General features: G+C 38.9%; 1 protein-coding gene across 7 annotated transcripts in view; it reads left to right on the plus strand.

Moving 5' to 3' along the window:
* The first annotated feature begins 2,025 nt into the window (after window positions 1-2,025).
* STK39 (serine/threonine kinase 39) overlaps window positions 2,026-27,941 on the plus strand; it is an 81,673-nt gene continuing 55,757 nt past the window's right edge. For 2 of the 7 annotated variants that reach the window (XM_053947342.1, XM_053947347.1), the window contains exons 1-5: window positions 2,652-2,774; window positions 19,226-19,338; window positions 24,296-24,404; window positions 25,815-25,956; window positions 27,214-27,269. In XM_053947342.1, the coding sequence (XP_053803317.1) occupies window positions 2,654-2,774; window positions 19,226-19,338; window positions 24,296-24,404; window positions 25,815-25,956; window positions 27,214-27,269 (541 nt within the window). In that variant the 5' untranslated portion in view covers window positions 2,652-2,653. Of the gene's footprint in view, window positions 2,251-2,651; window positions 2,775-18,662; window positions 18,738-19,225; window positions 19,339-20,145; window positions 20,267-21,970; window positions 22,052-24,295; window positions 24,405-25,814; window positions 25,957-27,213; window positions 27,270-27,941 lie in introns of those variants that run through there. The other 5 variants (XM_053947348.1, XM_053947345.1, XM_053947343.1 and 2 more) reach the window with 5 other exon arrangements.

Consider the following 27,941-nt stretch of genomic DNA (forward strand, 5'->3'; position numbering starts at 1 on the left):
TCCTGTCATAGTGGCCTACATGGATTTAAATTTTGCCAGTTTTGATTGTAACTTGGCTGTGTAAAGCCTTTATTCACTTTGGAATCAATCATTTGGTGACTGGACTCAGTGACCCAGACACTGAGAAAGTGGCACTCAGAAAGACCAAATCACATTCAGACGGGACCATTCTGAATTGTCATCAGAGAACAGTGATTTGTACATGAGGCCTATCAGTTTTTCTGGAACCTTCTAAACCGGCAGCTTGCTGTTCTTTCCAGTGTCCAGAAAGCCTTGCGGAGAAGGGCGCTGCCTGCGCGGCGGAGCGCGGCCGAGCCCGGGGCTGCAGGGCCCTTCCCCGCCGCCTGCAGCAGGGGGCGAGAGGCTCCCGGCCCCGGCCCGGCTCTCCCGGCCCGCGCTGCCCTCGCAGCCGGCGCTGCGGCGAGACCTTCTCCCGAGCTGTGCCCTGAGCGCCCGGAACACTTCCCACTGCTTATAAAATCACTATCCGGTAAGGGTCCTCCTGTAGAAATGACTCATTTCAACTAATTACAGAGTGCAGGTGCACTCTAGAAATCCCCAGAATGGTAGGGATTTTTGGGCAAATTGGGCAACAATCAGGACAAAAATAACTATAATGGTATCAGATGTTAACCAGCAGTTTAAAGAGTGATATGGCAGTAGCATCACAGAAATTCATGGCTCGGAAACTAACCACCTCCAACCTCCTCCCCCTGCAACAACAACTGAGTACAGATGGAGAAGTTGGCTGTTTTCCATCGATAGTGAGCAACCCATTTTCTCTGCTGATTGATTTGGCCTGTGCTGTTGCTCTTCTACTATTTTTTATGCTATTCCTGGCAGAAAGGTCTTGGCATTAAACTTAATGCCGAATGACAATTTAATACTTCCTCTTCCAAGTCTTGCTGACCTTCAGTTTTGTGGCAAATTATTTCTAATTTGTATATACTCCATATATACTTTTAAAAATGAGATTGAGAGGAATCATTAGTTTAGCACAAAAATGTGCAATATTTTTATTCTACTGCTAAAAGTCTCTATACTAAGCTAAACTTTTGCTTGTGAGAAAATGGAAGTGCAGTGCACAAATATTTGCAAGTTGCTGATACACCTGATCAATCATTAAGCAGTGGTTAGGACTTCCTTCAGCTTTCTCAGTAACACAACAAAATAGAAGTAACTTTCTTTCCTTTTTGGAACAGCCTTGAATTAACTGAGTCCTCACTGAATTGACCACACACAAAAAAATTAGTTACCAAAAGGACATTATCCCAAATGGAACAAAGTAGCTAACAGGCGTTAGTTGTTAGATGTATCTTTTCTTGACTCTAAATCACGCTTCATCATACTTCCTAACAATTTGTGAGGTTCTCTTCTTTTCGACAGTGCTATAGCTTTCCTGCTTGCATACTGTATTAGTTCTAATTCTCTTAGGTTCATTCTGTAGCAGGAAGTAAGAATTTGAACTATATGGAAATGCAAAGCATTCAAAGTAGGAATGAGACTATAGACCACACAAATAACTATTTTCTAAATTACTTCATAGTAAGTAAAATCCTGATGATATCATTGAACACTTGACACTACTAAGAGTCTAGAAGGAAAAAATCCATACTATATTAACACCAGAGTTTCATTTAACCCCAGGTTGGTTATTTATTTTTTTTTAACCTTGCAATGTATAATGGGAAGCGCTAGAGACATTTAATCATGATTCTTATTTGTTTAAATCACTTGGTACTGGTTAGCTAAAGGGAGCATTTTCAACTGTCCTCAGTCCTTCAAGGTAGCATGAGCTGAGGCAGCGTCTGCGCTGAAGTGACACGGTGCAGCTGTCCTGCTCATCCTGGAGAGGGCTACTGCTCATATGGTGATTTAAACACTTTGCAGCACGATCACCGATGAAAGCAAATGCTTTTTTCACGTCCTCAAATTCGAACACAAGTCATCTTGCAGCAGTGACACTTCTAGTGAGCTGTGCTCCAGAGCAGCCTGTGTGCTTATGCTATCGGCCTAACAGGTGCTTTAGCATCCGCCACGCGACGTGGCTTCCCTCCCTCCAGTCCTGCCCGTCCCACGCTCGGCCCTGGCGGGGTCCGGCAGTCCGCCGGCAGGGCCGTGGCCTGCACACGCTCAGCCCGCCGCCCTGTGCAGGACCTCGCGGTGCTTCCAGACGCACAGAGCATCCCAGCGAGCCGCGGGATGAGCGGGGAAGGGCGATGGCCAGAGCTGCCGCCAGCAGGCACGCAGGTAGGTTACGAGGTGCCGGGGAAGGCGGCGAGCACCGGGGTGCGCGGGGCCGCTCCCGCGGGGCGCCTCTGCCAGGGCGCCCGCGCTTCTCGCTCGGGCGGGGGCGCGTCAGGGGGCACCGCCTCGCTCTGCCGGCGCCGCACCGGCACCGCCCGGGGCCGCCGGGCCCAGGCTCCGCGCTCGGGCTCCATCTCTCCGCAGCGGCGCTGGGCGAGCGGCCGGGGCCGGCGGCGACGCCCGCCTCTGCCTCCTCCCCCTCGGTGCCCTGCCTCCTCCCTCCGCCGGGCGGGCGGGCGGCCGGCTGCGCGGGCAGGGCGGGCGGGAGGCAGAGCGCGGCTGAAAGGTGTTGCTGGAGGGGAAGTTTGGAGAAGGTCGTCGGGTGCCTGGGCGCTCCGGCAGCATCATGGCGGAGCAGGGCGAGTCACCGGTCCACGTCCAGCAGCCCCAGCCGGCGCCCGCACCCGCCGCCCCGGCCGCCGGCTGGCCCATTTGCAGGGACGCCTACGAGCTGCAGGAGGTGATCGGTCAGTGGAGCGGAGGCGCGGCGGGGCGGAGGTGGGGAAGGAAGGCAGGGATGCCGCGGCCGGCTCCGGGCCTACCAGCGCTCGCTCTCCCGCAGGCAGGGCTCGCTCACTGCGGCGGACGCACCCGGCACTGCAGCGGCGGCGGCTGCTGCAAACTTTATCCGCCCGGCAGCGGGCGGCCCCGGGGGGCGGCAGCTCCTGCTAGAACCCGCCGTGCCCCGCCCGGTGCGGCTCGGCGGAGGTGCCGCTGTCCTGCGGTGCATCGTCACTCCAGCCTTGACCTGCTGGTTTGCGCTGGGACCCCGGCAACTCCTCAGATGCGCTCTGTGTGCTTTGTGTGTCTACGCTGCGTGTGTCCGTGGATGCGCACATGTGCGTGCATCCGCTTAGATTACTCTGCATTTTTCCGGTGCTTTCATGGGGGAGGTAGATCTCACCCGTAGATCTGCTACTCACGTGACGACTCTCTATTAATCAGTATATATACGTATATACATATTTAAACTATTTCCTCTTCTCCCTCACCATTTCATCTTGTTCGCATCTCCTTGTGCCCCGTCGGTGGCACGTAAGGCCAGCGGCGGATTACAGCTTCATTTTCACCCCGGCCAACCTGCTTTTGACCCGGTTTGCCATGTGAAGTTTAACCCGTCTGCTGGTCCCCTCCCATGTCCCTGTAGGAAGGGGACTTTATTGGTTGTGTGCTTCAGCACTTTGTTCACGTATCCAACTAATGCAGATCACATGTGTTCAGCCTCCATTCCCTTTATGTAGATAAGGTTATTTTGAATTTTACTTTGTGAATGCTAACTGTTGTTGAAAGTATGTGCAATGGAAAGTTTTTCATCTCTTGCCCTAGATGCTGCTTGCTGCTAATGATCTACTTTGGGAAAACTTGCTTTTATTTGTATGTAACATTTTAAACTTTTAGCAAATACTGCTGATGGCAAAGACCAGCTCTGATTGCTATTTCTAACAAATAAGGCCACTTAAGTGAGAAAAGTCCAGGTGACTTGCCTGCTGATGCTGTTGATTCTCTTCAGTATTACACTAATTGCTAATTGTTGTCATGCTGATGACAACCAGAACTGCATGTTATTGATCTGGAAGTTGTGTGTACTCAACTTTGTCATTAAGCTTTTTTATTTTCCACAGCCACAGAAACAAAATAGTTGAGAAAAGCACTTCTTCCTTAAAAAGGGATGGCTTTTTGTTGACCCAGGTGGTACCTTTGTGTTTCTGTTTGTACTTCCAGGCTGTGAATAGGGACTAAGGAGGGATGAGGGTTCAGGTGTTCAGGTCCCTGGAGGTGGCTGACTTGGTTCGGTATTGAGCAGGTGTTACCCAAGTATGGGTTTACTGGACAGAGGACTGTGTCTTCCTCAGTCTGGGGAATGGATCAAAGTTAGCTAAGTGGAAGTGATTCTATTAGCATAAAGGTGTATCTTTGCTGAGCAGAAGATCCCTCTTCTAAGGTGAAAAAGGCCTCAAAAGTGTTGGATTAATCCTTGTCAAGGGTGTAATATGAGTCATATGAGTTACTTAAATAATAGTTGTTTTCTGTTACAGTACCTGTAGAATGCCTGAGAATTTCCTTTAAAAACTCCTTTCCACTTTATTCTTTCCACCTAAAAGCTTGTATCTTTTGATATGTAAACTGTAATCCTAACTAATACATATTTATATACATCCATTGAACAAGTGGATGCTAAATTGGACTAGCAGATACTTATATGTAGAGAAACTTTTTTGCTAGTTAGCTGTGGGTGCTCCTAAATATTGATGTTATTTAACTGAATGCTTAGGGAGTAAATTGAGGTCAGGGTACATTGAATCAGATTCTTGGACATACTGAACTTGCCTGCTGAAATTTCACTAAACTTAGGTTTCTTCCATGACTTTCCTTGAAAGTTGCTGAGATTTATTTTGTACCACTTGACTAAAAAATCTTGCGCTTAGTCAAACATGTCTTTTTTTCATTAACACCTTCTATTTGTTCTCTTAGTTTACAGGAGACTTGCTATGAGATTAAATTTAGTCTGGATACTATTAAAAATAGTAAAAAACCCCAACTGAACATGCCCCACCCTACTTTCTAAAAAATAACCCAGCCAAACCAAGGCCCCTGTAAATTCCATGTGTTTGACCACATGCTAACTTAATTTTGGAGCTGTAGGATGAATATTGTTTGTTTTAATGAACATGGTAAGGGACTCTTAAAGAATATTTTTTATATTGGAGGGAGGAGAGAATGACACAGTCTGAACTAAGCTCGGCAGCAACCCTTTGCATGCGCTAGGCCAGGCTTAATTGTGTTGTGAAAAGGAGTAGTTACTTCTTGCTGAAACAGGGCTGATCACCTCTGGAAAGCACCACATACTTCTCCCTGAGGAGCTGCATAATGTCAGTTGAGTTCAGTTACAACAGCCCTTTCCCAGTTAAATGAGAAAAAATAACAATGCAGTGAAGCACCATTTTGGGCTTTGCAGGAGGAAAGATACACCATGATGGTTTATCACAATGCTTCCTGGCAGAATAGACTTCAGATTCTTTGGAAACGAAAGCAGAGATGCAGGAATAGCATCTCTGGGAATGTTTAAAAGTTTGGGTGGGAATTACAAAATGAAAATTATTGTTAGTCTTGTGGGCCATCTCCATCCCTTGGATTTAGCAGTCAGAGAAGTTCTGTTCTTCTTCTCTGTGAGAACATGAACACTTCTTATTGCTCGTCTGCATCTAGCCACATGCTATGTTGAAAACCAAGGCCACATTATATGGATTTCCAATGAAAAAGCTTTTTTTTTTTTTTTTTTGGTCTGTTGTATCCTTCAGGATGGCTGGGAGATTCAAGTGTCTGCTGAGGAGCAAATACTAGCTTTAAGGAACACTTCTTATGAGATGTTATTCCAAATCTGCTTTATTTTTTAGGTGGCTGGCCAGTTCTCTGTAAACTCTTTGTATGCAGTTTCATGATGCATTTAATCTGCTCTAACAGGCAGCTGCTGAAAGGATCACATTGATCTGACAGCAAACTAGTTCTTCTGCCGGGTCAGTTTTCTGCAGGATCAGATTCCCTGCTTGACTTGCTGCATGGCTTTGTGATTGATAGGTTTGATGCAAGGAAGAGACTCTTCCAGTTAATGCCTAGATGCTTATATTTTCTGGAGTGGGAGAAAAGCACTCTGATTACTCTCTGTAAATGTATAGCATAAAGAGGAAACTTTTACATTAATTCAGATTAAAACAGACTGTCCATATATAAAAGCACTTAGGTGTTAGAAGGGGATTCCTAATTGTTAGGAAAGGAGGATCCAACCAACTTTCTGGCAGTAGTTACAGAGATAAGAACTGTAATTGCTATTAAGGTAGAGCCAGATTTAAATTAGTGAAGACCTGGGAGATGTCTTTCTAATATTTAAATGCATTAAAATGCTCAGTGGATTTTAATATGTGTGGAGGGGATTTTGTTTCTTTTTGTCTTTTTTTTTTTTTGTAAGATGAATATGACTTGGATTAAAAAAGCAATACTGTGAGAGATGTTCTCACAGTTTGGGTTTATAACCAAGTATTCAGAATAAAATAACTGAAATAGATTTCTTTGAATTTGTCATGTACATATGACTTTTTTTTTCCTCAGAAGCAATATAAATCTTCACAGAACAAGCATTTAAATGGTAATCAACACTAACACTTTATTCAATTTTCAGTTTTTAAAAAATCATCTTTCTACCTTTCCAATTGTAATGAGCCCTACATCCTGTGGATGAGACAAAGCAGCATTAAATCTTGGTCAGTTTTTTGTTTTATTTTGGGTGGTGCTTTTTTTTTTTTTTTTCTTTTTGTTTAAGTATGATCAAGTTGCTTCCACTTTATTTTGGAAAACTACTTTGGAGTTGACGCTTCTCTGCTGGATGTAACTTGTTCTCATCCTGCATTGATGGAAGGTGGATTCTGTTATGGAGAAGCAGTGGATAATCTTGTGATTAGGTTGGGTACTAGTTTCCATTATGAAATTATATTTTTCTCTCCTGCTGCAACTGACTTGGAAAATTATTTTGGCTGGGAAACAGCCAGAATTAGATTGAAATAAAGGGTTATTTTTATGAGACAGATTATCTATATTGGCTGCAAATCATTAAAAAGTTACCTTAGTTGAACTTGTGTGTTTGTCTATTTTTTTTTTTTTCTAACTTTGAGCTAAAAAATATCTTGTGGTTTGTTGCCTCATACGGTGCAGTGTTACTAAGTCAAGTGTGTTGGGATTTTGGGTAGAACAAGTTACTATGTGAGACTGTTCTGCTGATTTTATGGTTCTTATTATAAGCAGCCTGAGAACCTCTCCTGGTTAATGGCTCTGGGGTCCTTGGTTCTGTTTCCAGGGTATGTTATTTACTTTTTTTTTTCTCCCCTGCTGCATGTATTGCTAATGGCTCTTTGTTTGACAGAGAATAGACTCTCCTATATTTGTTATTATCAGAGATCTTTGACTGTTTCTATTTATGGCCCTCAGGAACCTGTGTTCATGTTGGTAGTGCTGTACAATGTTTTGAAAAGCCTCTGTAGTTAGAGGTAAAATAACAGTTCTGTGTTGTTCTTCTGTTGATCAGACACTCATGTCTCATTCACGTTTTCCAAAATTGCTTCTCCCTGTGCTGAATCAGGATTTTTTTTAACATTTGAAGGTCTTTCTTTTGCAGTAGTTTTTATGTATGTGCTGTAAAGTAAATCACACTGTACCGAATGAAATACCACACTAACAACTAAAGCTATGGAATAATTTCGTATTTGCTCTTGCAAAACCTCCATAATTCTTGCATGAGAATCTGCATAATTTGATAAGTAATACTTAATGCTACCTAATGTCTTTTTATCAAAACATTTTGTAAAAAGAAAAATGTGTCTGCCTTAATTCTGCTCCAAAGTAAATTCTATTCCTCACCAATAAATTTTAAAAGTTACTACAGCAGCCTAAGCATATTTTACATGCACATATTAAATACAGCCTTTGTAATATTAATTGTAACTTAATACAATTGCAGCTTGGCAGGAAGAGTTTAATTTTGTAAGTTAAATTTTACGTTTTGGGAAATAATTGGTTGATATTTTCTGTCTGCTAATAAACATCTGTAGAAATGGTGGAAATATTAAATCCCCATTTAATATTTTAATAAGGAGTGGCTTTTAATTCAGTTGCCAGGGTAAAGGTGGTCATGGTGCAATTTAAAAACACCTTGTGGAACATTCACAGTGCTGTGCTGCTAATGAGGCTGTGCAGAGCTCAAAGTTCTTAATTATTTGCTTTGTCTCCACATGGTAGTGTTGGGGAAGGGACCTGTCTTGGCTATTTTTTGTTTTTTTTGAATGGAAGTGCATTAGAAATACCAAGATTGGAGACATGGCTGTACATAGCTGTAGTTTTCATTGGTTCAATAGAAGTAAAACTTTAAGTGATTCAATGTTCAGACTTTTTTTGTAATCTAGTGAATTTTAAAATTAATGTAAATTGTAAAAAAAAACTGAAAAAAAAAAATAGCTTCCTTTGGGTTTCTCCTGATTGGAAGTAACCAGGATATTAACCTTGTTTTAAAGTTACCTTGTTTACTGTAAGGGTAAAGGAACATAGATCAACACATCGGGCAGTTGGCTGGTGCTGTGTAATGATAATTTATAGAAATATGCTTTCCTGCTCTTCTGATCTGCCTACTTCCCTATTGGTTGCTCTCTTCTCCCTATGCTTTCTCTTTCCCTTCCCTCCAAGTTCTTCTTACAGTTAAGGCCCAATACCTCTGGAACCTGCAAAGTCCTGGCTCCACAGGATTTGCTTGAGTGTTAGAAGAGGAGCTGCTCTACTGATGAGCGTGTAGAAATTTGAAGAAATTGCATGATTTTGCCCCTTGCTAAGTGTTACAACAGCAAGGCTTTGCATCTTCAGAGTAGAACTACTTCTTGTAACCAGCACTGTGCTTTGATGGCAGAGGCCAAGTTCAGATCTGGCAGAGCTATTTTAGATTGGGACAGATGTTGTTCTGAAACAACTTAAAAACTGCTTTACTTTTTTTCTTTTAGTGAAGAACCATTTTCTCTTAGGTCCTAGACCAGTTTGTTTTTTTTCCAGAATCTGTTTGTCAAATGGAGCTTCTCTTTGTTAACTGGAAACAAAACCACATCTGTTCTGATTGGCTTGAAGGGAAAAAACAGTTAGCTCTCCATGCGAAGGAGATGTGGATGGCTCATATAGTGGCTACTTGTCTAGGTCATATTTAATTCTTATGTGCACTGCCTTGGTGCTTTCTTTCTTTTCCCCCATTTGACCTTCCAAAATAATTTGGAACTGTAAGGCAGCAGTTGATAGAGGCTTTTTTCCCCCCCAGTAATAATAGTAATTTTCAGTGTTTAAAGAATGGGCCGTAACAATCAAGTTAGCTACTCTTGTTAACTTCTTGGGTTTGCTGAAGTCACTGGGACACTGCTGGGCAGGGGTTGCAGAGGAGCGCTATGCTTGAAGCACTTGGAAAACAAATATGTCACTAGGACATTTTCTGGTGCCCAAAATTAAAAGTGAGTTCCCCCCCAACCCCAAAAATCATACATAATGTATGTTGATATTTCTTACCCTGTGTAAATAAAGAATGAGCTGTATTGAATGGGTGGATTTTTCCTTATTTCTGCCTTTTACAGCACAACCTTTCCAGTGGGATGAAATCCTTACAGCTCTACTAGTTTTCACTGTTTCTTACTAAGTTTGAAGGTCTTTGGATGTGCACAAGGGTTTCATGGTTGAAGCTTGTGAGTGTAAGAACATTATCATTCAGCAGAAACGTAAGAACATTATCAGGCAGAATGAGGTGAGACTGGTATGGTGAAAAAGTCTTGAGGAAAGAATTATGTCTAAAACATTCCTTTTTCCTTACAAGAAGTGAAACTTCAGTATGATAAATTAGCTGTCGCCATTAATCCTTTGTCTTCACAAATAACAATTATTTGTTATTTGAATTATTTTATTAGCCTAATTATTCCTCAGAGGTATTTTGATTGTAAGTTAAATATGGATGAAACTTGAGAATGTTCTATAGGCTGATGTAACATAATCATTACATAGCTTTTGAGCTATGCTTCTGCACTTGGAGAAATTAGAATTGGAAGGAGACTGAAAATTTGGAGCTTTTTTGTGTTCCTAATCATCCTTTCAGAAGAATTGTCTACTTAAAGTTCTTGAAAGTTAAGATCCATATTGAATGTCTATGTGCCAAGTATACCTGGTTCAGGGTACTGGTACAAAAATAGTTAATTTAACCGACCAGAAAAATACTGTGTATTTGTTAATTGTGGTTTCTGTCTTTTAGGAGTAATATGAACAAGAGCATAGACTTGAGCTATTGCTTTAGAATTCTGAGAAGCAACATATTTGGACTCAGAAGCATAGCCATTTAATTATGAAGTTGCTTTTTCCTTCTCACTTTCTTGCTTTGAAGACATTTTATTACAGGGACTGAATTTAAGTTTATAATTTATTCCTCTTAGTGTCTTGTGGTTCCAGACTCTAAGCCACTTCAGACTAATAATAGGAACCTCATTAGAATTAGGTTAGAATTGCCTAATGAAAATTTAATGATATGATAGTATTAATATTGCTCCAACTCCTCCATTGTTTCATGAGAAGCAATATATGAGAAATAGGTAAGTTTTCTGCTTGTAGTGTGTGGTCACAGTAGACTCAATTTCTAGAAGGCACATTTTTTGGGGTGAACTAACTGAAGACTTGTAGCTCAAAACTGCTGTATTAATTAGAGATCTTTATGACACTACAGTAGCAATAATGCCTTTGTTTTGGTAGATTGCTGTTTTTCATTCTCGGAAGAGAATGATGCACTATGTGGTGACATCCGGAATACTTGGAAAATACTGCATTCATGGTATTAGAATTGTTGCAAGTGTTTACTTTCAAACTAAATGAGAAACAATGAAATATGCTGACTAAATCAACACCAGAATTTGTTTATAGTGCTACTTCAGAAATGAATAGTAATTATTTTTTAACAGCTTTTTTCTAGGCAGGAGACCTGACACAGCATAGCAAATCTCAGTTTGCCCTATTTTTATAAGGGAGTTCTGTGGAGTTCTGATGGTACCCTAGTAAAGTAACTTTTGGTTCCACAGTGAATACCAGATACCAAGTTCTCTCATAGGACAGTAGGTCTGATTACAAAACAACATTTTTGTAAAAAAAAAGTTTTCCTCAATTTTTCCAGTTTATCCACAACTGGAGAAGGCCTCATGTGCCTCAGTTCTCTTCTTCCCCTCCTCAGTCCTTTGAGCTGGTTTACAGCTAGTTTTTTTCATTATGCCCAAAGAAAAGTATTCTTTCAAATCTCTTCAAATAATGAACTGTTACATGTTATGTTACTCATTGTTCAATGGCATGTGTATTTTCTAGTCCTTAAGTTTGGTGAATTCACAAGTTACCTTTATATGCTGATATGAAAGTGAAGGCATTTTAGGTATTCATTAGGTGAGTACAGCTAAACACCCTCTTTGCTGTGTGATGTGATATATTTTGTTTCTTGGTGGTATTGAATTCCTAATTCCTGCTCTGCAAATGCTGTAAATTGCAGTAAAATTAGTATTATACAGAGCATAGTTTATTTTGCTCTTACACATAACATGTTTCACTTTTTTCTTTCTAATATGGCAGTTCATATGGAAAATAATGTGATTGAGAGGAGAGGTAATTTCAGACTTTTCACTGCTCAGTTCAGTTTCATACCCTTTAGTTCATTAAGCTCTTAAAATACTATACTTTATTTTACTTCATAATCACAGCTTTGGAAATATGATCGTGAAGGGAGTGTGAGCAGACTAGGTGTATAAAGTGGTTCTAAGACACCTCAAGCAGACCTAAAAGCCATGGAACTTCTGAGGAAAGCGTAAGTTCTGCAAACTGGAGCAGAGATACTTTATTTGCATTTCACATTTGCTGCCCATTAATGTATTATATGTTTTAAGTAGCATATTTTACGAGAGATTCAATGTTTTTGGGATCAGAACGAAATATTTTTAGCTAATTTCCTTGTTTGGCTTAGCTTTTGTTGAATTTATTAAGTAGTTTCTGCGTATTGGTTGTTTCCCCCATACCCTTCTTTTTTAGCATATGTAAGCAGAATAATTTTGCCGATTTACCAAAATGTAATTAAGATTTAAGCTTTATTTCTTAACCAGATATTATGTTTACTATAATACAGAAATTATGACTAGAATGGCACAGGATTTTTATAAACAAAATCTGTTTAGAACAATTTATAAGTAGCATAATAGAGAACTTATAATATGACAACTGAAGATTTCTTATTGACTACATCCTAACTTATCAACTAAGTATCATAGAACTTATATTATAACTTAGCTTCCTGTTTCCAATCACTGGAGCCCTCTGCAGATCGGGTCAAAACCCAGTGCATTGTTTCACGTGTCAATATAACAATCATAATCTAGACTGGAAGATCGTATGGAAGATACGAGTCAGTCCTCAGAGGTAGCAGATGATGGAAGCTTCTCTGGCCACAAGGGTCCTGGGTCTCACTCTCCACCAGCAGCTTGAGTCTAAGTTCCTTACTCAGGACTTGTAAGTGCTTGATGTTATGGGCAGTTCTAGTCTTCCCTATGTTGTTGTACTTCCCACTAACGAGTTTGTCACCAGCACTGGGACCTGGGATATTCAGTGCTGGTACAGAAGGGACTAATCACAGTGATTCCCAGGAATCTTGAAGCTGGGAGGGAGAAGCAGGAGAAATCCATTTGGTTTGTCTGCTTGGTTCACAGGACCTTCAGTGCCTGAGAATATGGGGGAAGGAATGAATATGTAACCTGTTCAGTCACAGAGAATTCCTGCTTGCCTTATAAAGTGGCATTAGTTATGCCAACCACTTTACAAAGGGTCAGGAGCAGGGCCTGTGGGTCGCACCAGTCTTATCCTGACATTTCCACAAGGCAAATTCCAGTTCTGATAACTCTAAAGCCTTGTGGATTATGGATTTTTTTATACAGACATTTCTCACCTAAAAATAAAACTTCTTATGAAGATATTTGAGATGTGGACCAGAGCAAAAGGAATTTAATATTGAGTAATGTTTATAATAGGGGGTTTCCCTAGACAGTTCCCTTTCAACTTTATTTAGATGACTCACCTATTTTAAAGGACAAGTCTGGGAGAAAATAACACCCACTGATAGTGGACTGCTCTTGTTTAGGTTTTCCTTATCAGCTGTGATGCTGACATTTCCATGACAGGTTTACTTGAATGCCCCAAACATAGTTAATGGTCATCCTTGGACTTTTCAATCTAATCTTAGTGTGTTGATGGCATTGTATCAAGCTGACAAGTGCTGAGCTCTGTATGGCTCTAGGCAGAAGTCTCCTTAACAAGAAAGTGTCTGAAAGCAAAAAGCCATCACTTGGGCTGATATTTCATTTTAAAGCTGAACACAGTCACTATTAAAAAAACCTATGTCAGATCTAAATATACCTGGTTTCACTTTCTAGCCACAGATTTCTTAAATACCTTTGTCAGTGACAGTAGAACTCTATAATTCTTTTAACCATGGCTCGTGGTGATAGCTGATTATTCTTCAGATAAGAAACATGTTTCAGGAGAGATCCTGCAATACAGTGTGTCTGAGCTCTCTGATGGAGGGAAGTAAGACTTGTATTTTCCAGATCATTAGTAAAGCTTCTCTACTTTCTTGTACAGTTCCAATTTGTCATATTTCCTTAATTCGTTTGTGATTGACACTTATTTGCTGTACTCTGACGCTACAGCCCTCTGTGTTCAAGAAAGTAGTTCTATTTTATATGCTTTTGGAGAAAATTTTATTCTGTTCTGAAGATTTGACAGGGATCTATATCACAGCAAACCTCAAAATATTTTTTGTCATTTATCTGTGTAAAACATCTGTTATAACCAGTTCTTCTACTATTTTAGTGGGAAAATAAAGATAATATCTCAAAAAGCTAGGTATTTTTCTCCTATGTCTGTTTTTCATGCATGTGGGGTTTATTGCTGATTGTGAATCCCCCTGCCTTTTTCTTTCTGTATGGAGAATATGATATCTGGTTAATGCTGAAACTTTCTTTATCTTAGCCCTAGCACAGATTGTCTTAACACTTGTATAGAATTTTTTTATAATGCATAATCATTTTGACATCAACATTTAGGCTATTTATGACTTCTCTGCAATCACTGAGATATCTGTATAGCATATTTGGATAGGTTTTTCTGGATTGTTTATGCAATGGGCTTTTAAAAAGTAGTATGGGATAAGCTGGATCTCAGATATTGTGTAAGTTAATTTCCTACAAAAAGGTAAATACAAAACTGAGTAACCTAGTGGTTCTATAGCCATAATAGTGATGTTTTTAAATGTCCAACTGCAAAACAAATTAATTGAGGAATTAAAGAGATCAATCGTTGAATGTTGAAAATGCAGAAGTAGCAGTTCTATGTGTGGGCAATTGATTTAATGTAACAGTGTATTTAAGTGAATTATGTCATAATTGCTAGGATAAGCAAAGTAGTATCCAAGTGAGCTATAAGGAGAGAGATTTGATCCCAGCATGAATTCAGAACACAAAGTGGGCAGGAATTGTTAGTAAATTGTACTTGCATGATTATTGTGAGGTTCTTAAGAACTCAAGTATTTGTCATGTGAAGATGTAAAGGGAAATAATGACTCATTTTTTGTCAAGAAGCTAAATTTCAGAAAGATTTAAGAGTTCAGTATGGAGGTGTAAGCTTTACCTGGCTGATTTATAACTTATTTTAATCAGTGGAAGTAATATGAAAGAAAGTGAATAATATTGAAAGTTGTCTAGAATATTGTGGGGTAAAATCTAGAAACCAAAAGGAATTCTTTGTTCTCTGTTTGTTAACCAAAAGTATTGCTTTGCCACCAACAGAATTAATTCTTTCAAAACTGAAGAGACTAGTTTGGCCCAGTGCTGCTATGGAATATTTTGAAGGGCTGATTGGTTTCATAACACATTTAGTAATGCTGGAAATATGCTACACATTATTGCGTGCAACATACAGCACACACAGCATAGCTTTCCAAGCTTGTATATAAGTACAGATGCTTTGTATATCACATTAAAAAAACTCCACATGTATTCATGAGTAGGAACCTGATCTAGATTTGTGCACAGTTTTTGTGCACAAATGCATTCTGCTCCATGCAAAAGGAATCCTGCAGTTACACTGTGTAGGAGTTACATTTAAGAATTACCTAGGGGCCTCTTCTTCAGAACTAGGATGTCATGGGAGATTAAATATTGATAGGCAGTTTCTGTAGGCTGGGGGAGCAGAAGATGTGTGCAAAAATGCAGGAGGCATAGGTTGGTTTATAAGACTTTATAGATTCTGAAATAAGATAGTCTTCTCCAATTGCAACTGTTCTCTAGCCCTTCAGACACCTAGTCAACAAGAAAACTTACCATTATCAACAAGTTTCATCCTCCTCTTCAAAAATTAGAACCAGTGTAGTATTGGGGAAGATCTTTTTTGTTAGAGTGGCCTAAACTTCAGAGATCTTTAAAAGAGGTTTGTGCTGAAATACTGTAGAGACTAACACTGAGCCACTAAAAGAGAGTCTTGATGAGTCATTATAGGCTAGTGGGCTTTTGTTTTTAAAGAGAGGAAGAAAATTGAAAATAAATGTTTGTGATCTATTTTGAATACAGTTACTGTGCCATGAGAAGTGGAAAGTATCAGACCTTTATCAATAATGGAATAGATGAAGTGTATGAAGGATATGGGCATGTGAAATATGCCAGTGATATGGTCCAACCATCTCACCTCACTGTCTTCTTGAGACTTGACTAGTGGAGAGCAGTTAAAGCTAAAAGCTTAATGTCAAATATCCTTCTTCTCTTTGTTGAGTCGGGTTCTGCAAGGGTTAAATTCATGTTTTAAAAAAAAAAAAAGGGCGAGAGGAAAAAATACCTTTATGTCAAATTTAGGAAGGAACTTGAACTTGAAGAAACTTGTTCAGGTAAGCTTAAATCCCAGATAAGTATTTGTGGAGTTTTTATATGCTCTCTGTGAGGTATATGCAAAGTGGAATGCAGAAAACTGCTTTTAGGTTACATCCTTTCAGAAGAGGTGAAGTGTGGCCATATGTAGTAGCTCTTGAGAAGGTTTCTATTGTGTGAACCCAGATGGTTAAAAAGCAATTCTAATTGCTCTGTTGCATTGAGGACAGGATGGTAGGGAGTGCATGAAGGGACAGGTTGGCTATAAGGGCATGCTTACACTAGAGAGGATGGCAGCAAAAACACCAGGACAAGATGAAAATCTGACCTGTTGTCTGTTGTGAAATGGGAGTAGTAGGTATCTTGATGTGGTCTGAAATTGCATTGTTCACTGCTAACTTTTGAAATTGGCAAAGAGAACTTGTCTCTAGCAGAATGACTTTTCCAGTAGTGGAAAAACCCAATTGTTCTTACAAAGCTGGTGGTTTTTTTTTTTTTTTTTTTTTTTTTTTTTTTTTTTTTTTTTTGTTTTGTTTTTTTTTTTTTTTTTTTTTTTTTTTTGTTTGTTTTTGGTTTTGTTTTGTTTTGTTTTGTTTTTTTTCGAGTCTGACCATGGGTAATCCTTTTGTTTTGTTCTGCAGGTGACAACTGGATGTAAAGGCTTAATGGTTTATGCAACCTGAGCTTTCATTATACTTTATCAGTTTCCTAAACAGAGACTGGGTGTTAAACCAGTCTATATTTTGGTTATGTTGTAGTTAGCAGTCTCTGCTGTGAGGGTTTTGGAAGACTTCCAAGGCTCAATGTATCTGAAGAAGCCCTACCTTCTGACAAGGAATGGTTGACTGTAATCTATTCTATGCAATTTTTTCTGTGATCCTAATTTGTTTTGCTAAATGGTTTTTGTGACAATTTAGTTTCACTGTATGATAGTGCATTACTTCTGTATTCTGTTACCTCTCAACTGAAATGCTTATTTAGGTAGTCTGGTCTCTAATAGCTGGTCCTATGGAACACTTCACACTTCTCCTTGTTTAGTAGATGAGACAAAAGGAGTCTTTTGACAAGATGTGAAAGCTGCAGGTTTTTCTTATCTCTATCCCTGCTTGTTCTATCCCCCTTGTGAACCAGAGAAGGAGAGAACATCTTTAAGAGGAAGGAGGCATATAGCTACTCAGTGTCCGGCTCCTGCTTCAGTATGTGAAACTGCTTTTTCGAACAGGTTTTATAGGTACGTAGGTCCAGCTGAGAAGACTGCACAAATTGACTTTACTTTCAAACTAGTGTATTGTGTAGAGAATTACAAAAGCTGGAGAAAGAAGAAACTAGGTATATTGGCTTTATTCTAGACCTAAAAAGCTTTTTGCATTGTCAGCAAATCTTAGTAATGTGGTGAAGAACGTTGCAAGTCATCTCTGTCAGAGAAGAAAACAGAGAAAAATATACTTTTTTTTTGTAGTTTATTTTTTCCAAATGTTTTAAAGTGTTACTTGCTGTCATTTAACTTGAGGAAGTAGTTAAGATTTTATCCTGGCACTGGGTGAATAAATTCTCTGTGTGCTTGTTCTTTCTGTCTTTTTTGAGGCTTTTGTATACAAATCTATTTTAAAAGTAAAGATCTTAGTTGTTTTCTACAAGTAGTTAAAACTACTGGCATAGATGAAAAAGATACATAAGGAAAATCTTGGTCTTTTTCCTGTATACTTAATAGCTAAAAATACTCTTTCTCCTGTTTCAATGTATGTTTGTGTAGTCAAAGTAATGAGAGGATTTGTGTCTTGATGTCTACTGAATGACAAATTCATTAAAGTGATGTATATGAGTCTTACCTTAGCTGAATTGTGCTGACTTGGTGGTTTCTTCCTTGCGATGTCTTATTTAATTTTTAAAATCTCTTAATTCTTTTATTACCTACATTATTGGAATTTTTAAAGGCTTTGTTATGTAAGCAGACAGAACAGGACATGTCAATATTTGTCTGTGACCACATCCTGCAGAAACATGACTAGTTAGTCCTGTTTTTTTAAAGAGACCTTTTTTTTTAAAGATGAGCTCAGAATTTTGACACAAAATTCATACACAGTTAAAAAGCTATGTGATTTGAATGAAAACATCATGTGAACCAACAATACATAAAAATAGCTAAGCAAATAGGAATTAAAACATGTACAATAACTTTCAGTCATGAGGTATTGTTGGTGCTGTTTTCAGATGAGCAGAGGGAAAAGCTCTCAATTGTTCTTAAGTCGGCTGGTAACTGAATCCATGTTTGTGGAGCTTGACAACAAAAGGCTTTTTGTTCACAATTTGTGTTCATCTAGGACATGCCAAATAAATAGAACATAGTTTATAAGCAGGACAATATAACATGTTGCTCAAATGACTTACCAGATATCCATAATTTATATTGAAATATTTAGAATTACGTGTAGAAGCTTGTTGGGAGCTTTTAAATTTCTGCATGGATGAGCACAATGTAATTATTTGAGGAAGCACACATTGCTATATTTGATGTGGCAGCAAGATGTGCAACTTGAGCAAAACTCCTTCTGAATATTACTTGCAATCATTTCATTAATTTAGGGAGGCAATACTGACTGGGTCAATGCCAGTGGGTGCCTGATAAAAGAAGCAACAATGCCTTTTACTCCTGTGGTTCACAAAGAAAGCATTCTAGAGAAAATTATTCTATTTCTTTCCCCCACGTTTGTTCAGTTCCCCTGGGTTTTGTTATCAGAGTAGTTGTGTGACTGTCATTTGCATGCCAAGTAAACATGAGTGACTTTCTCTGCTGGGCCATTCAGTAACCTGCATCTTCTCACTGTTGGTGTGGTACTTGTGCCTCCTGTGCTCTTCACAAGGATCAGCATGCTCCTTGTAGGGTGTTACTCCAGTCGTGATGAATGAGCATGAACACTGGTGGAACTATAGAAGATTTGGCATGTACAGTTTACTAATTTTTTTCTGTTCATTGGATAAGAGAACAAAAAACCTGGTTAAACAGGGACTGACCTAAAAGAACAGAAAAAATAACAATTGATAAAGAACAGTACCCACCCCTCCATGTATCAACTGTGCAGGTCATGTTCTTGATTAAAACAGATGTATCCAAAGACAGAAGTGTAATGAACTATGAAATGCATTGAGGTGGTGGTTATGTCTTGATAAATGAGCACATCATTTGAAATCATTGGCTTTGGAATTTTTTGTGGTGTATGGAAAAGAAACCTTCAGGTTTTTCTTTTCCATCTAAAAGGTGTGAAAGATGTCTTGCTAGTGGAAACGTATGCATGTGGGGAAAGCACTGAAAAAGGATAAACAGCAGCTTTGAGGTTCTTTGTCAGTATGGGCTTCTCATGCTGGTCACTGGTTTAACTCGTCTGTTGAACTCTGTTAATCTCTCAGACTGTTCCTTTTCTGCCCTTTTTCAGGTAGCGGTGCTACAGCAGTCGTCCAGGCAGCACTCTGCAAACCCAGGCAAGAACGTGTAGCAATAAAGAGGATCAACTTAGAAAAATGCCAAACCAGTATGGATGAATTACTTGTAAGTAAATAAAGGGCAATATGTTACATGGAGACTTACTTTCTGTTTTGACTTTGTTTTTTGCTTGGTCCAAGAGTGAGGGTAGAATTTTATGCAGGATATGAGAGAAGGATTTGAAAATAATCTGAAAGACTTACACCATTCCCTAAAGATATAATTTTTTAATACATATTTTTTCATGTCACAAAAATGACATATGCAAACTTTAATCTTGGGATAATCAACTTGGGATAACTGTGGGAAGACCCTAAACTCTTGTTTTCTGGAAGCTCAGTTTTTAAGCGATTACTGCCTGGTTGCCTATTTTAATACTGAGGAAAGATACATTTTCCTTTAGTTAAAAACTGATTAAAAATATGAAAAAAAAAATTTAGTAGGCCTCCTTAAAATGTCTAAAGCACCAAAACATGCTGGATCATTTCATAATGATAACTTTTAAGGAGAAAAGGAGGAATGGCTACACTGCCATCTATACAAGGAAACTCTTGTTAAAGCTAGTATCATGCATTTATGGGATAGGCCATAACAAGAATATCTGAAGAGTTTTATTTGTTTGGGCCACTGATCAGAGAAGAAAGGGACTTGTAAGAAGCCATTTGTAAAGGAACTGCAAGAATTTTTCCTCTGCACTGGTTATGACAATCCAGAAAATTCACAAAGAACTATTGAAACACAAAACCTATTGCTTTCTAATGTTCCTAGATAGGTGCTTGTAAGACTAATGTGTGTTTATATATAGGCAGCATAACAAGATTTGAAGAACACAAAACCATTCTAAAAGTGAGAACACTCTCTTCTGTTCCACAGGTTATACTACAGCCTAGAGACTGTGGGCTTTTTCTAATGCAGAAATTCCTGCCTCTGAAGGAAATGATCTCCTCAGCAGGGAATTGCCAGTGCAAAAGATATCTTGAATTTGATACAGAGGGTATGGTCCGTCCAGTTTCTTCAGATAAAATGGCTTTTTTACAGTGGAGGACCCAAAATGCTCTTCCCCTGGTGATTGATGGCATTCGCCTTCAGTTTATGTGACCTCTTGTATGCAACAATGTTGTGCTTTTTACCAGGATTGTGGTAGTGGAAGTTACTTCTGAGGTAGTGAGAATTCTGTCAACTGAAAACTCAAAAGATAAATTCTGAACTGTCTTTAAGCCCAAGGTGAGATGCTGTGCATGATGTATTAACAGCTACACTCCCCAAAGAACATTTCTATAAAAAGATAATTACTAATGATTGTGAGATAAATTGGTCAGAATTGGAAATTTTTGGTAAGAATTTGAACTAATACTGGGAATTAATAATTAAAATGTTACAAGCAAACAAGCAAAACCAGACAAAACTACCAGAAATCTGCAAGAGAAATTCTTGTGGTCTGGAGAAACAATTGCATTTAGTTATGAGCTTGTAAAAAGTTACCTTGCCAAATGCTTGAGTGTCTTTACTGTTGACATGTCACCACTGTCTGTCAAATGAGGTAGTAGGTCTTGAATTTTTGGTTCTATATTGCTTCCTTTTGGTACAAAGACAACTGTCCATACCATCTTTTTTTGTTTTATAACATAAGTCAATTTCTACTTTTCTGTGCTCAGATTTTTTTGTTTCTTTAATTTGTTGATCTGTTTTGATCTGAACATGAATTGGGATTTTCCTGGTTCCCAGGAAAAATGGTTAGGAGAGTTATAGAAGCGTGTACACATATGTGCATGTGTACACATACAGAGTTAACTTTTTTCTGTGAGGTTCAGTATGACTAAGTTCTTAAGAAACTTTAAATTTTTTTTTTGAAAAATAGAGACTTTTTCTGGAAAAAGGCGTAATTGACCTTCAAAACTCTTGTTACAACTGTACTAACATTTTCATTTCAGTTGATAGTACTTAGAATGTTCTTGTGTTTTTGGCAGAATTTGAGTCTAAAAATGTTGAGTTTAATCAGTTTTTAATCACTTATTTTTCTGATGAAACAGTTTTTGTTGGCACAGGAATGTTCTAAAACTGTCTATTCTCTGAACACCCTGTTTTTTGAGATGATGGTGCAGAGTGCTTGTGAGTGCTGTGCACAGGCACCCTTCACAAATTCTCAGCTGTGTGGCCTTCAGAGAAGTGGAAATGCATCAAGCCTGCTGCCCATGTAAGCAGACTTAGGATTTGGGCCAGTGTCAATTAAAATAGAAAGGCAGTGTGGGAGGGAGTTTAAATATTACTGAGGTTACACAAACTGCCAAACTCCTGAAATTCGATACTCTGTTTCCTGCAATGTCCTGTGTTCTTTCTATTGTAACCTTAGTGTAACTTTACCCCCTGAGCCAAGGAAACGTCCTGTCCTTAGTACTGTCGTGACTGGGTATCTTCCCCATTCTTTTACCTCCAGTTTTTTAGAACAATCAGAAGCTCAAGTCCACAAGCTCCAGAAAGTTCTGTAGGATGGTTGTGTGGTTGAAGGGATTTTCTTGGCTGTTTGCGTTTCGGCGGTGAGTGCCCTCGGAGCAGGAGCTGTGCGGGAGCCCCCGGCTGTGTGGAGGAGGCCCGGGCCCGCGGGGCGGCGGCACCTGCCTGGCCAGCGGGAGCCGGGCCGGCCTGGCTGCTGCAGAGCAGCACAGAAAGGAGCTGCCTCGCTGTTGCTCATTAACTGTGTCACCCACCTGCCCGTAGGCTGAAAGACATTTTTATGCAGCTGTTCAGTGAAACTGGATCAGGAATAACCTGGCTGAAAGAGGTTAGCTTTTAACCTGGGCATATTGCCTGGTGCAGTATGCAAATGCCTGTGATAGTGCAAAGCAGGGAGAAGAGAGGAGATGAGGGAGAGACTTAAATTGTGGTTACTTCTTTGCTGCTGTTGAATGTCTGAGGTGACATAAATGTGAAGAAGACTCCAGCATGCTCGCCTGGATGTTCTACTGCAAGCTGTTTTCCTGGCAGTGCATTTTAAATGAATGCTTCTCTTTCTCACCTGTGCAAATCATGGGCCACAGCCAAATAGATGAAGTCTGTGGAGGCTTACTATTCTGTTTGTGATAGGAGTTTTCTAGAACTGCAAGTCTGAAATTAATTAATTCTTTCCTGACTAAAATTTCATCCCTTATCTGTCATGAGGTGCTTTCTGTTTGTTTATTTTTGTTTTGCAAAAGCTCTTTGGAAAAAAAGTCATGAAAGCTGAGACGCAAGGTGCCTTTGGCAATGATTACTGTGGTAGCTCAATTGTTGCCCATGAGTTGATTCAGGGAGGTAAAATATTCAAAGCACTTTTCAGTTAAAGATAGTGAAGCTTATCTCAGTCAATTAGTTACATTTCTGCATTATTAATGTCTGAGAAAAATAGATGAGATGCATTTTTGCCCAGTGGTGTCAGCTGGACTTTTGGAGTCACTGTTATATTACCAGCATAGGAAAATAATAAAACAGTGTAAGAAATGAAATAGTAACCAGGGCTGGGAAGTTACAGTTAAAGTCTGGAATGGGTAGCTGAGTTAAGAACATGAGGCAGTAATTTGACTTGTGTTTAAGATGACATGTCTTCTGGGAGAGGGAAATGTACTCCACATGTCTGTCTTCTGTCTTTCACCTACTGTCTTCTGAGGGATGACAGGGAGCAATCTTGCAAATTGCTCTTATTATTCAGGCTCATTGATTCATTATCCAGGCATTCTTCCTTCTGTGTTTCAGGGTTCAGAAATTGTCTAAGGAGGGGGACTTTGGACAGCAGAACAAACTGAAATGTGTGTCAAACTACAGCCTGACTTTAATAGTCACCTACAAGCACCATGAGATTAAATCCCAGTCTTTAATGCATATAATTAACTTTTTATTAGAAACCAGCTGTGCTTTTGAGTGCATTGCAAATAACAAAAAAACCTCTCTCAAACAATTGCTAAAATGAAGTTTAAAGTTGAAAACGGCATTTGTGGCAGCTTTAATCAACCTAAGTGGGACCTGCGTAGTGCGTGACCTGGACAAGTGCTGTTGAGTCAGAGAGAAACACAGTCCACCTCAAACAGTTGCTTTTCAGGAAGAGAGGAGAGGAGGAAGAGTTTTTTAGCTGGACTGGCATCCAGACTGGTTCACCCTCCAGGAGCATGTCCTCTAGCACCAGGAGTGAATTGAGGCTCTGTGGCTGGAGATAGAGAGGGAGAAGTAGGGCTGGGACAGCTTAAATTGGTGTGAGGCCAAGCCCTGTGGTACAGAAGAGGCCTCATGCTCCTATGTAAAGGATTGGCAAAAGAATGAGAGCGGCCGGAAAGGTGTTACAGAACAATTATGTGAAAGAGTGAATAGAAAAAGAACTCTGCTTGAATTAACAGATACAAGACAGTCATTCTTAATGTGTACAGCTGTGGTGTGTCATAGATGCTGTTACTTGGTAGTGCCACGTTGTGCATCTGTTGGTGACTGTGTGTTCCTCTAGTCAATTGTTTCCTATGACTTTTGGCCCATAATATTGCTTTTTCTCTATTTCTATTTAATTGTGTGGCTCTGGTGTCTACCTGTCTCTCCCACAGTAGCTGAGCCAGTGGTGCTGTGTCCTTTGTTTGATGGCTTCCTTCCTCCTTTCCTACCTATTCCCATTCTATTCTTCATATCCCTTTTAAACAGAAAATGCATTAGATTTTGACCTTTCCTTGCATTTTGTTGCCCAGCCTGTGCCCACACCTTCAGCTCTTGGAGACTACTCATACTTCATTGCTTACTGTGAATTTGAAACTTTAACAGTAATTTCTTTGCTGTTCTCAGGAGAAAAGTGATGTAGCTATGCCTGTATCTCTTGGCCAAACTTCCCTCATGTTCTTAGCAATAATGTTTTTTCTTGCATGCAGATCTTTAGGTAAATTGAAATGTTTTAATGCATTGATGCATACTCTGTACATACTTTAGTTCTGTTATAATATTTCAGTTTGGAAATTAAACTTTATATTAGCAAAACTGATAGCTGGCTCTGTTGTTTTGGGCTTTGTATTTCTTACAGAAAGAAATTCAAGCAATGAGTCAGTGCAATCACCCTAATGTGGTGACCTATTACACATCTTTTGTGGTGAAGGATGAACTGTGGCTGGTTATGAAGCTATTAAGTGGGGGTAAGTTACTGGTTTTACTTGTTTGGCTGCAAGGCAATTGTAGGACTTTTTTTCTCCTAATATACCACCTTTGAGTTCATTGATCTAAACTAACCAATGAAAGAGAGGTAGACAGTACATAGGATGAACCTTAAGATGTAGGCATGTTAAGGGGGCATATGCAAGCTTAAAAAAATTTGTCTATCTGTATTCATAGGACAGGCTAAGAATTACTGAATAAAATAGAATTTAAAATAAAAAATAAAATAGATTTCATTTAAAATAAAAAATAAACCTGAATAAAATAGGCTAAGAATTACTGAAATACAGTAGTTATATAAACAGAATTTAATTTTCATTCTGAGCCAATTTATCAAAGTTCTCTATTAAGGCTGTGTAGGGAAAACTGATTGGAATTAAGTAAATTCTGTCAGTGTGATCTTTTATGGAGTTTCTCTAGAATCCTCTGTATTTTTATAAAAATGCATGTATATTTTATTTCATGATGAGTATTACTCATTGTTCCTTATTCAATCAAGATCCATCCTAGGCCAAGTATTACCCATATTGCATCCTTTTTATTGCTTAAGCTAACCAAACACTCATTGCATTTTTTTATGATGATAGTTACTGGCATGAAATTTTTATTTAGTTCTGGAAGAGGAAGAAGGAGGCTGAGCTTAATGTGCTTGTAGTTTAGAAAAGAGAGGCCCAGGAATAAGATGTGGTGGTCCTGGTTGTTGCATGATGTTGTTCAAGATTAGTCTTGATGGCAGCAGGCTGCTTCACCGTGATGCTGGGAAACAAGGAGGGGAAGTGCTCATAGCACTTGTGTCGCATTTGGTTGAATTGGTCAGTTCAAGCAAAAGCAAGCATAAAGCATGAGAGAAACAAGTGATTCATGACAGGAATTTACTGTGAGCTGTGTGCTTGGATAAAAACAAAATGTTTCCATTAAAAGCCTTGAAGTGTATAATAACTGAAGTTCAATGTCAAATTATGTGTCACTGGGAATGTTATAATTTGTTTGCATTTGTCTCCTTCCAATCTTGCAGCTGCATGTTTACATTGTGAACACATGAACCATGATCTAAACTGGATAATAAACCAAGACCTTTGCAGTACATGTCTGTTTAAATATGGGGTACTCCTGAATTTTTAATTAGTGGTTGCTTTGCAAGCTATTAGCAGATCTTTCTAATGGATCATTAAGTGTTACGGTATTTTTGACAAAAAGCAGTGCTCTGTATCTCACTTGGATGGATTAGTGGTGTGCTTTATTTTAAGAGCTAGTTACATGCATTTACACATCCATGCAAAGATTTAAATTGCAGTAGCATAGAAAGAATGAAGACTTACAGCTTTCTATGGAATCTGATATAATACTGCTTTGTATATGCTTTTTATTTGTCTCCTGGATCTGTAATACAGGTTCAATGCTTGATATAATAAAGTATATTGTGAACAGAGGAGAGCACAAAAATGGTGTGCTTGAAGAACCCATAATAGCAACAATTCTTAAAGAAGTTTTGGAGGGCTTAGACTATCTACACAGGAATGGGCAAATTCACAGGTAGGAGCATATACATGGTGAAAAGCATTTTCAAAATTGACTGTAGCTTGTTGATTCTGGTCAGCTGTAGTAGCTTGTCTAAGCAAGTTTTATTGCTTCTTTCAATACCGTAAATGTGATCACTAATTATGAAGTGATAGGGCTTGAGCAGAAGCTGTAATCTTGGTTGCAGTTTGTCACTTACATTTTGTGTTTGCCTGGATTTATCCTGTCTTTCTCTTCTAGTTTGGATAGGTCTGTGCTGTGATAAGCATGTCAGAACTGTGGTCCGTAGTCCTGTGCCCGCTGGTGCTCCAGATACCTAATCTGGTTCTGGTTTATGGTATATGTTTTGTGACTTGGTTATTGTGTTGCACAGTAAACCTGTAATCTTGGGTGTTCGGACTCCTGTAAAAACGCAAAATGATTTTTTTCCCTGGTAATCAATAAATATCTATTACAACTCTACAGACCTTTTATGACCACATGTGAAGCTGAGATTGGTACTCTGGAAGTGCATCTTAGTGTATATGCCTCTAATGATTGCTGTGTTCTGTATAATCTCTCTCCACTGACTTCCTCCATGTAAATTGTGCAGATCTCCTGGCATGGTATATCCATATCTGCTGTAGAAATCCAGAGGTTGTTCTTACTCTTTGATTGTTGGAAGTGTGTTCTGACCTTCCTATTAATTCTATTGAGGTGAATTTTTCCTTTAAGGAAGGTGTCTGCAGTAGATTCTCTGTTTCAAGCATTAGCCTAAGATAAGGGAATCTTTTACCCAAAAACCAGGTTAATTGAAGAGAAATGTACCATACATTTATGTCTTTTGAAGATATGTCTCTTCTCTGAAGATATCGAAGAGGAGAAATTTTTTTCAACTTTTCTTTTCTTTTTTTTTTTTCATTAGTGATGCAGTTGGATGTGAAAAAGCATTAATTCTTGGTTTACAGCTCTGAGAAGTTTCAGTTTGTGAGATTGTACCAGGTGGTAAACCAGACTTTGAACCTAAATATCCACTTCCTTAAAATCTATCCCTGAATTTTGCTCATTTATGCTAGAGCTGAATTCTGCTCTTTTTATATATGAAAATTTGTTAGAGTTTGAGTTCGGCACTCTGTTTTAATGTTATTCAGTTATATTTTACACGTCAGCTTCCTTTTGCTGTTTTAAATTTGAAAATGCTCTCTTGTGAAACTATTCAGTATGCAATATTTATTTGTTTGCATAAAATGTGCAGCATGTGCTTTCATGCTAACCCCTGTTTGTACATTCCAGAGATTTGAAGGCTGGCAACATTCTACTGGGTGAGGATGGCTCTGTACAAATAGCAGGTAATGGTGGTGGTAGAGTAATGGATAAATAAAAGCAAAAGGTAATTGCAGCTGGATCAGGGGCAACTGATATTGAGGGGGAAAGTTTTTCTGTTGGCTTTAAACTATTTCTTTTGGGGTGCTGTAGCCACAAGTTACCCAGTTTCAGATTTCAGGATTCTTGATTAATGATACTTGACTCAGAAATTATTCAGTATTTCTTTGTGTCCCATCAAATACATAAAGAAGTTTTCTAATGTCCTCTTAATGTTTCTATTTGATTCACCCATGCAACTTAAACAGCTTGCAAATGGTAGAAACTGTTATTTCTGTTAATTTCATTTTTTTCTGCAAGTGATTGTAATAGTTCTTTGGGATCCAACAGTCAGTGTATACTGTCCTTCATAAAGACTTTGACTATAAGTTTACTAGTCACTGAAATGCATGAGATATATCTCACTGAGAATTATTTTTGGCATATTTGCCATTTGTCTGGCAGTGGTATCTGTTGGATACAGTTTAGCATCTTAAACGTCCTCTGAGTGCATTGATGTGCTTCTTGAGCTGTAGTCTGTAAGAATTAAATTATTTGGTCTTGTAAGAGCAAGGCTCATATCCCATCTCTCAGGCTGGTATCAGATTTCCATTGTTTGGAAAACAATGGGAGCAGGTGGTGATACTTGCCCCTTCCTC

This window comes from Vidua chalybeata, chromosome 7, assembly GCF_026979565.1.
Source record: "Vidua chalybeata isolate OUT-0048 chromosome 7, bVidCha1 merged haplotype, whole genome shotgun sequence".
Lineage (NCBI taxonomy): Eukaryota > Metazoa > Chordata > Aves > Passeriformes > Viduidae > Vidua > Vidua chalybeata.